Source organism: Tenrec ecaudatus, chromosome 6 (assembly GCF_050624435.1).
Source record: "Tenrec ecaudatus isolate mTenEca1 chromosome 6, mTenEca1.hap1, whole genome shotgun sequence".
In the NCBI taxonomy this organism is placed as follows: Eukaryota; Metazoa; Chordata; class Mammalia; order Afrosoricida; family Tenrecidae; genus Tenrec; species Tenrec ecaudatus.
The window spans coordinates 80,895,826-80,905,916 of record NC_134535.1 but is presented as its reverse complement, the minus strand read 5'-3'; the positions used below and the strand labels follow the sequence as shown (position 1 = coordinate 80,905,916).

At 56.9% G+C, this 10,091-nt stretch overlaps 1 protein-coding gene across 1 annotated transcript; it reads right to left on the bottom strand.

Annotated features, from left to right (window-relative positions):
- Positions 1-306: 306 nt before the first annotated feature.
- KRT79 (keratin 79) lies at positions 307-9,396 on the bottom strand. The gene is made up of 9 exons (XM_075552937.1): positions 8,920-9,396; positions 6,523-6,743; positions 5,081-5,141; positions 4,874-4,969; positions 2,712-2,876; positions 2,434-2,559; positions 1,677-1,897; positions 720-754; positions 307-506 (listed from the first exon to the last, which is right to left on the bottom strand). The coding sequence occupies exons 1-9, from the start codon at positions 9,394-9,396 to the stop codon at positions 307-309; spliced, it is 1,602 nt and encodes a 533-aa protein (XP_075409052.1).
- Positions 9,397-10,091: the final 695 nt, after the last annotated feature.

Here is a 10,091-nt window from a genome sequence, read left to right as displayed (position 1 = left end):
TGAGGAAGCCAAGGTGCCCTAGGAAACCCAGTTTCCTCCTCGTGACCCACTCCCAAACACAGTACTCCAGCTCGGACTCCAGCCCCCTCCCAGCCCATCGCAGAACCAAGGAAAACACCGCAGGGAGACAGTTGAGCCCTTCCTCAAATGAAAATGACGTGCATACCAAATAGTCTGTTATGCACACGGCTGAGATCTTTGGGCCTCTGGGCTGTCCCTGCTCATGAGGAAAGTGGGTGGGGAGGGCAGCAGAGGCGGGTGTGTAGAGCAGGGAGAGGCTTTCAGGGGCCCAGGCAGGCTTAGCAGCTAATATCTCCGGTTGGATGTCTTGATCGTGGTGGTCTTCCTCAGAATGGAGGTACCTCCAGAGGCCGCACCCCCTTTGGCAGAGCCGTAGCCCACATTGGTGCTGAAACCACCTTTGATACCGCCCCCGCCCCAGGACACGCCACCCCCGATGCCAGCCAAGCCGCCTCCGCTCACAGAGGTAGAGTTGCCAGTCACAGCTGTAAGGCAAGGGGGCCTGGGTTAGGCAGGGTAGCTGTACCCCGACAGCACCCAGGAGTCCGCGAGCAGAGGGAACAGAGAGAGGAGCCCAAGGTGGGAAGCACGGTCTCGGGGAGCCCCTAGCCCCCCAGAACCTGCCCCAGGAGCACCCATGAAGTGGGGTGTGCACTTGAGGCCCAGGCCGCCGAGGGCTGGAGCAGCAGGATACTCACAAATGCTCACGGCACTCTGACATTCCCCGGACATCCTGAAGGAGACAGAAAGGTCACGAGAGGGTCAGGGGCCCCACGAGCCAGAGAGAAAACTCTCTCTGAGATTCCCTCCCTCTGCCTTCCCACGGGATCCAGTCAGTAAGGTGGCTCCCAAGAGCCGCGGCCTGGATGGGGAGCAGGAGATGATGGCACCTGTGCGTGCGCGCGTGTGCGTAAGTGCGTGTGGGAGTGCAGGCGCGGCACACTCGCAATGGAGTGTTCCTCAGCGGTCCAGCGTGCTGAAGCCCTGTTGCGTGCTAAAACCTGGATCAACCCTGACTACGTCGCGCCAAGTGATGCTTGCCATACCCAAAAGGACAAGCGTCTACTTCCATGTGGACGATCAGAGCAGGCTAAGGCGTGCGCAGAGGCAAACGTGGTTAGCGGCTTCCCAGGGGGCTGGGGAAATGCAGAACTCCCTGCCGTCGAGTTAATGCCAATGCAGAGCGACCCCCATAGGAAAGTCGAACAACTGCCCTTGTGCAATCTTCTAAGGGAGCAGAAAGCCTCGTTTTCTTTCTCGAAAGCGAGACCCGGTGGATTCCAACTGCTGGCCTGGTGGTCAGCAGCTCAAGAGTCGCCAGCTACTCCACCACAGCTCAAATGGGCACACCCTGTTGGTGTCTCTGGGGGGGCAAAGCTGCCATTGGTGGTGGCCTCTGATCTCTCCCTAGCCTCACGGGTGGGTGGCGACCACCCAGGTTGAGAGTGGGGTGTTTGTGCAGCCAAAGGGAAGGGCAGGTAAAGGGAGCACTGGGGGGGCGGGGGGTGGGGTAACCCCTCTCTGGTAATGAGGTAGGAGCCCAACCTCCTACGTGCCCCTCCTGGTGCCCCTGCCTTCACTCTCAGACGACGCTGGGCACTTTGACCTGGTAGCACAGGGCTGTCGCCCGACTTGAGAGAAAAAGGGCTACCCACCGGCTTTCCTCGCCCTCCAGCAGCGCCCTGTAGGTGGCGATCTCCACGTCCAGGGCCAGCTTCACGTTCATCAGCTCCTGGTAGTCACGCAGCAGCCGCGCCAGCTCCTCCTTGGCCTGGTGCAGAGCCACATCCAGGTCTCCAAACTTCTTCTGAGCGTCCTTGAGCGCCAGATCCCCACGCTGCTCTGCGTCGGCGATGGCGGCCTGCAGCTGCTGGCACTGCTCAGGGAGGGGGGGCATCAGAAACATCCCACCTGGGACCCTGCCTTCCCACCAGGATCCACCGTCCCCACCCCTTCACCCCCAACGGAATGAGGAAGAAGAACCGGAGAAGCAGGCACTGTCCCACCAACAGGGTGACCTAAGGCAAAGTCCTAACCCCAATCCCTCCCACCAGGAGGCAGCTGGGCCCAGTGCTGGCGGAGAGAGTGTAAGAGACCAGATAAGGACATCAGCATGGAGCAAATGCTTCGCTCTGGTCTGAGAAGTCCGCCCTGTGATCTGAATCTGGGCCCTCAACCTCCTGCTCTGACCTCCTGGAGGTTGGACCGGTCTCCTTGGGGGAGGGTAGCCCTCCCACTCCAAGTCTTCCCCCTACCTGGGCCTTCTGTCTCTGTGTAAGGAGAGGGTAGATCTTGGTGGCACCGTGTGTGTGTGTGTGTGTGTGTGTGTGTGTGTGTGTGCCACAAGAAGAACATCTGGCCACCAACTGCCACCAGGCCTGACCCCCACCCCCCAGCCAGTCCTAGACCCACCTGCTTTTTGGCTGCGTCCACCTCCCCCTGCAGCCTTTGCACCGTACGGGTGAGCTCAGAAATCTCGTTCTTGGTGTCCCGCAGGTTGTCTCCATGTTTGCTGGCTGTGACCTGAAGCTCCTCATACTGGAGACCAAAGCAATGACCATGAGGCATTGGATCATTCCTGGGCCACATGCACAATCACGGGGCCCCGAGCCCATCCCCGGGGGTTTAGCCACTTGGGCTCCTCACAGTCACTGGGAGAAACACCTGAGCCCTGCAGTCCTTCCCCCCACCTTGGTCTGGTACCAGGCCTCAGACTCAGTCCGGCTCCTCTGGGCAATCTCCTCATACTGAGCTTTGACATCAGCGATGATGCTGTCCAGGTCCAGGCTGCGGTTGTTGTCCATGGACAGCACCACGTTGGTGTCAGACACGTGGGTCTGCACTTGGCTCCTCTCCTGCAGAAACAGAAATCACTGTCACCTGCACCCCTTCCCCATGCCCCAGGACGCCATGACAGGATGGAGGACAAGAACTGCCCTGGACATGCGGAGACCTGTGCTCACCTCCATAGCTAGCCTAGAAGGAAGCCCACAGCTGCCAGGAAAAGCCTCCTTCTCCCCACCTTGTCCTCATCCTGATGCATCATCTTTCTCCTCCTGGACCACCCTGCCAGCAGCAGCGTCTGCAAGCATCCCCCCCCCCCCTTCACACACACACACACACACACACACACACACTGCCACAGCTCCTCAGGCTAGGCTCTCTCCACAGACACATATCAGACTTTGGTCCTGGGGGAACTCCACTTGGAAGTGTTTGCAATAAGGAGACAGGAACCTACCTACCAGACGCCCCATACAGGAACTGCAGGAGCATAATGCTCTATGCTAAACCACAGCGTCAGTGGTTCAAGCTCACCAGCTGCTCCACGGGGCAAAGAGGGACAGCCTACTGAGGGAAAGATTTACCCACCAGGGCAGCTCTCCTCTGTCCTGTAGGGTCGCTATGAGTCTGGACCAGCGCAATGGCAGTGAGTTGGGTGTGGGTTTTAAGACACCCCGTGAGTAGATAAGATGGTGGTGGTCTTGCTCGCACAAAAGAAAAAGAAAGGTCAGACCTCCCAAAGAGTGAGAGATGTTGAAAGTGGAAAGGCAAGAGTCCTGTGAATTAAGATGTGCGTGTCGGTCACCTCAGGTATGATGCAAATACCTGTGGTTCCTAACTAAAAGGTTGGAGGTTTGATTCCACCCAGGATCCTTGGAAGAAAGTCTTGACCATCTATCCAAAGACCGGCCACTGCAGAGCCAATGGAGCAAGTACTACTGTGACACACACATGGTCACCATGCGCCAAAGTCAACTCCATGGTAACAGGTGCTGGTGGTCTCTTTTAAGAAACCAGAGACACCCCCTCCGCCACTCCCCTCAAGGGACAAAAGATAGCAGAGACTATCTCGGGGAGAACAGAAGATTGACGTGACATCTGCAAGGATGACATCTGAGATCCAGCGACCAGGCCAGAGAGGCATCCACTGGATTTCCTAATGTAGAAGACATTCTGGAAATGCATAGCTCACCCTCCAGATTGCCAGTGGAGGTCTGGCTTGGCCAAAACCAGACCATGGGAACCATTTCTGAATGCCCTGGTGATGGTGCAGGTGCGGCAGCCAGTGAGCTGTTTCTCTGGCCATTGCTTCTACCCACTGAGTGACAATGAGTAATTTGGACAGGAAGCAGCCCAAGCCACCTGCCCACCTGTTTCTCCTCACACAGTGAGTGAATCCCACAACCAAGTGCCTTTCCCCAGACACACAGCGCTCTTTGATGGGGCCATGAGATGGCACAGGTTGGGACCCCTGGCTGGCAGGCCCTTTCCACACCTCCTGTAGAAGCCCTACCCAGCCTGTAGAAAGCATGGTCCAATGCAAAAGGCCTCTCCCCTAAAGACTCCTCCGGCTTTCCCGGCCGCAGCCCTCTTGGCGCACCTCCGCACCTTGACCCCATCATGGCTCCTGCCACATGAAAACCGGGCACTAGACTGCAGGACCCCCAACAGCACTGCTTGTTGTCACCTGGAAAGCCAAACCCACTGCCATCCGGTGGGTTCCAGGTGGTCTCCATGCTTGCCTGAGACACAATGGGCCAGGGGAGAATTGCCCCTGTGGGTTTCTGAGACTTTTCATCTTTATGGGCGTGCACAGCCCCCGTGGGTTCCCAAGTCCTTTTCATCCTTACAGGGTCAGAGAGCCTCATCTTCCTCCTTCAGAGCCACGGGCGGGCTCAAACCCTGACCTTGCGGTTAGTAACTCGATGAGCTATCATTAAGAAAAGGGTCAAAGTTTGCTCTTCTACCAGTTTAGTCGCTCCGATGAATTCCAGTCAGCCCTCCCGGGGCAACCCTGGAGGCCGTGTGTGAATGGACACAGAGCCTCGCAGTGCATGGAGGGGCTCACCATTTCAAAGAGATGCTGGAAGAAGTCGATCTCGTCTGTCAAGGTGCCCACTTTGCTTTGCAGATCCATTCGGCCCATGTAGGCTGCATCCACATCCTGGGGGCAGGGCAGAGAGCAGGCTCGGTCCACGGGGCTTTCCCTTCTCCCAGGTAACGCGGCACCTAGGAACTGGAGGGCCCCCTCTCCCCACTCCTGCTGCCCACGCACCTTTTTGAGCACCACAAACTCATTCTCCGCAGCAGTGCGTTTATTGATCTCATCCTCATACCTGTTAACACAGGAAGACTCAGGCCAGGGGCGGCTCAAACGAAACACAACTCCCAACCCACTGCCCCGCCGCCATTTCTGACTCTCTGGGCAACCCCGTGTGCGACAGAGTCCCAGTGATGTGCTCTGTGGAATCCTGTGCTTTTCTTCGTCAATACCACTGAGTGGCTTCAAACTTAGAACCTTTCGGTTGGGAGTCAAGTGCAAGCTGCTGTTCCAGCCGGGGACCTAGGTTCAGCCCAGTTCTGCCTCCCGGGCATTGGACGCACTCTGTTGTACGGAAGACCCCCGATGGTCCCACACCAGCCAAGCCCGCCTTGGACTCTGCTCTCTCGGGCTGCCAACCACTGGAGGAACTTAGGATTCTGTCTCGGTGTCAATATTCTCGCCTGCCAAGCCTTTAGAGGAAAGGGGCACGGCATTTGTGCAATGCCACGGCAATCGAGAGGTGCCATCCCGTTGGATCGGAGCCCTGAGGAGGCTCCACGCGGACAGGGGGAGGACGGTGTGTCAATCGAGGGGAACCTTTGTCCGCACTGGCAACACACGCTCATCTGAAGAGACGGGCTGCTCTGGCTGCCGCCCGTGTCGCAGGATGTCCAAAGGTCTTTAAAGGGTACCTGCAGAGTGTGGCTACGCTTCTCACACCCTCGTCACACAAACGGCCCAACCATCTCTGCATCTTGACCTGAGCAACCTGGACTGGTACAACTTAAGGTGTGTATGGGACGATTGGAAAGTCGAAGCAGGCTGGGCGTGTTGTGGTCGCGAGGAATCGTTGTTTAAAAGCTTTAGGTGTTTCTGGCGGTTGGGAATGAAGGGGGATGAAGGGAAACAGGAAGCCCGGGGACAGGTGAGGGTACGTGGAGGGGTCATGAGGGATGCGTAGAGCCAAAGTGCACGTGAATTACGGAAGGTAAGACCAATGGTCTGCTCTGTAAACCTTTACCTAGCGCATTGTTTACAGGTTTCCTGTTACGTTTTAGGTGAAGTCAGGGTTGGTTTCATGCTTTACGAAGTGTATGGCCGCCGTCTGGTAAAACACTGGAGAATGGGATGGAATAGGGAATGCCAGGAAGGCTGGGATCTCAGGAGAAGTGGGCAGATAAAACCAGATTCACTGTGAGCTGATCATGACCAAAGAGGTGTGATGAGAACGCGGGGTTCATTGCATAATTCTCTCTCCTTTCACAAGCATTGCCGTTTCTGTACTAACATGATGAAGTAATCACAAACCACCATGACAGTCCAGGGGGCAGGGTGTTTGGGACCTAAAGTGCCCAGAGGATCCATCGCTGCCTGTGATGCCCATGCTAGTCCTCCCACCACCCCCTACCCTCCACCACCGCCCCCCATGGACTGGCCTAGCAAGTTCCCCTTACTTGTTCTTGAAGTCCTCAACGAGGTCCTCCATGTTCCTCAGCTCTGAGTCCAGCCTGCCCCTCTCCCCCTGGAGGTTGTCCAGTATTTTCTGTAAGTTGCTCAAGTAGACCTCAAAGACGGACTCCAAGTTGTTCCTGGTGGGGCCCGTGTTCTGGCCCTGCTCCTGCAGCAGGGCCCACTTGGTCTCCAGCACCTTGTTCTGCTGCTCCAAGAAGCGCACCTGAGCCAAGCAAGGAAGGTGGATCCTGAGAAGGCCCCAGGCCAGAGTCCCCCTGCTGTCACCCCCAGTCACAGACCAGGGCATCAGAAGGCCCATGCAGGCTGACACCTTGCTGAGAGGATCAGCTTGACTGAAACGGTGGCCGTGCAATCTGAGGAAAGGAACTCTGGAGAGATAACAAGTAAACTGCCAAGCCGCCGGCCATTCACGAGCTAGAGGCCTTAGCCAAGTCACTTCCCTCTAGACCTGTGTGCTCACGGACCTGAAGAACTGGGCTAGATAAGCGTTTCAAACCCTAACTCTGTGTCAGGAACAACTGTGAAAATGCAAATGTGTTTATGTATATGTATATATGTGTACACATATATGTATGTATACACATATACATGTTTGAGGGTGTGTACACATGTTTTGTGTGTGCATGGATATATGCATGCATGTGTACATGCACATGTATGTGTGCATATATGTGTATATGTACTGCATGTGTTTTTGCTGTGCATACATGTGCGTATGTATGTGTACACATTTTATGTGTGCGCGTGGGTGCAGATGCACGTGTTTGTGTGTGCATGCACATGTGTGTGTACACATATGTGTACACATACACAAGATTTGTGTGTCTCCATGTAGGTGTGTGCACATGTGTGTGCATACACATCTGTGTATACATACGTGTGTGTGCACACATAAAACATGTACACAGAGAGTGAGAAAAAGCAAATATGGCAAAATGTTATTGATTAACAAAGCTTGTTGAGTAAACGTATTCAGGAAAATGCACAGTTCTTGCTACTTCTCTACAAATCTCACCTTTTTTTTCTGAAACCGAAGTTTGTTTTATAAAAAGATCCCAATGTCTGAGCGCTACCTGCAGATGTCCCTCCCCACCCAGCTAGAATAGTGAGCCAGCAGCTTCCAGGCAGCCTCTCAGCCCCTGGCTTCCAGGCTTGGCTGCAAGGGCCTGGGAACGGCTTTGTTTCTGTCGCCTCCAAGGCTGTCCCATAAAAGAGTGAAAAGTCACTGGGGAGAAGGTGAAGGGGGTGGGCGTGGCCACTTGCATCACACTCTGCTGTGCAGTCTCCCAGGCTCCCACCTCCCCAGCACCTGGCCCATAGCCATGAGGCCCAGGAGCAAGGACCATGGGGAGGGCCCAAGTCCCCAGAGCTTCAGGTCCCCCCCATCCCCACTGGGGTGCAGGAACCTGAGTCCCATTCCTGTCTCCAAGTGCCTATGTGACCCCGGAAAAATCCCAGTGTCACCTGCGCTGGCTCCTCATGGCTGAGTCATGAGAAAGGCCATCTATGTTGTGCCTGGTACCAGTGTCTTCCTCATCAAGTCCCACGGCCCCGGGGACATGGCGTTCGAGGTGGATAATGCCAACACAACGGAACAGGAGCTGCCAGGGCGCCAAAGGAGAGTCGCCCGGCCATCGAGGAGGCAAGGGAAGCAGTTGGAGTCCTACCCGAGTAAAAGAAATGCATCGGGCCCTCCTCTGATCTACCCCGACCTGAGTTTCCTTGGGTCAAACAGGGAGGGCAAGTAGAATGGGGACACCCACCACCGCACCACCTTGCCATGGGGTCCTGATTTCACCTTTGCCCCTGAGACCTCCCCCAAAGCTAAGAATGAGGGGACAGCTTCAGGGCTTGGGGGCCTCAGCCTCGGAGGAGTGGTTCGACTCTGAGCCACAGCTGTTGCAGCTGGAAGATGCAAAAGGCCGCAAAGTCCACCCACTAAGAACAACCAAGAACCAAACCGACTGCCATCTTGCTGCTTTCGACTCGCCCACACGCCGTATGAACGGGGTTTCCGAGGCTGTGAATCTCCGAGGGGGCAGCTAGCCTTACACTTACAACCACAGTTCTGGTGCCCCTTGCGAAAAGGCACAATCAAGTTGTGCTATTAGGCGACAACGCTCATGAAGACCCCAGTAAGGGTTCCAGCACGGCACAGGGGAGTGTGGCCAACAGTCCTCAGGTGCAAATGCACCTGAGCAATTGGGCTAAAGCCCAAGAGACCATCCCCCGCACCCCCTTTCGCCATCCCAAACACAGGCCAGGAGAACCCCAGAAAGGATCCCATCAGCCCTCCATCCCCGCACACTTGGGGCTGCCACAGCCATCACCCACCCACCCTCTCTTAGCCACCCTCCATCCGACCCATGGCGGCCCACCTTGTCGATGAAGGAGGCAAACTTGTTGTTGAGGGTCTTGATCTGCTCCCGCTCCTGGGTGCGCACCCGCTGGATCTCTGGGTCGATCTCCACATTGAGGGGGGTCAGCAGGCTCTGGTTGACCGTGACCTCCTGGATTCCCCCAGGAGGACAGGCGGGCCCAAATGACTGTCTGCCAGCCCCCAGGCCCATGTAGGCTCCGCTACCGAGGCCAAAGCCCCGAGGAGCCCGCCCCAAGGAGGCCCCTCCAGTCACACTGATGGAGATGGTCTTGTTAGCCCCCAAGTTATACAGGCTCCGGCTGCCGAAGCCCCCCCTGCTGGGGTTGCAGCGGCTGCCCCCACCACTGCCACTGCTGCGGGACATGGTGACAGAGCTGAAGCTGGTATGGGCCCGGGGCCCACCCCCTCCACAGGCAGAGTTGGAGCTGAAGCCTCCCTTGGTAGAGTAAGCCTTCCGAGACAGAGAGGACCTCATGGTGGTCAGAAGGACACCAGGCAGGCTGAGCGGGTGGCTGAGGCTGGCAGGGACTGCAGTGAGTGGCTGGGCCGCGGATGGGCTTTTTATCTTTTCCCAGCTGGGCTGGCTCCTAGCTCCACAGATGCTCCTGCCCCATTGCCTCGGGAGGTGGGGGAGGCGTCCTGTGGGTCAAGGGAATGCCCTCTTCCCCTGTGGGAGGGAGGGGTGGCACTCAGGTATCACCTGACCTCTAGAGCTGGGATGAGCTTAGACTGTCTGGGACAGAATGCCACCTTCTTTCCCCCCTGGGCTCTCCTTCCTCAGAACAGGGTGATACAGCCTCCCACGGGCCATCCCCACCACCCAGAGCTGGCTTGCTCTCCTCCCAGCCCTGTTCTGGTGGCCACTGTGAATGGGGCTCTGTTCTGTGGGGCTGGTCCCAGCCCCCTGTCATAAGCCAAGGCCTCGGGCCTCGGGCTGTGCAGGTGGTAAGGGAAGACGCTTCGGTTAGGCAACGGATGGCTGGAGAGAGAGCCAAGGCCTACAGCTGTCCCACCCTCCCAGCCCACAGTCTCTTTGTCTCGTTGCAGGTCCAGGGAGGTGGGGCACAGGTGGCCTAGTGGGGGTGGGGACAGTCTGCTGTTTTGTCAGACACTGACTGGTGGCCAAATGGAGACCTGTGTGGGGCAAGGTGCCTCTAAGGACTGAAGGAG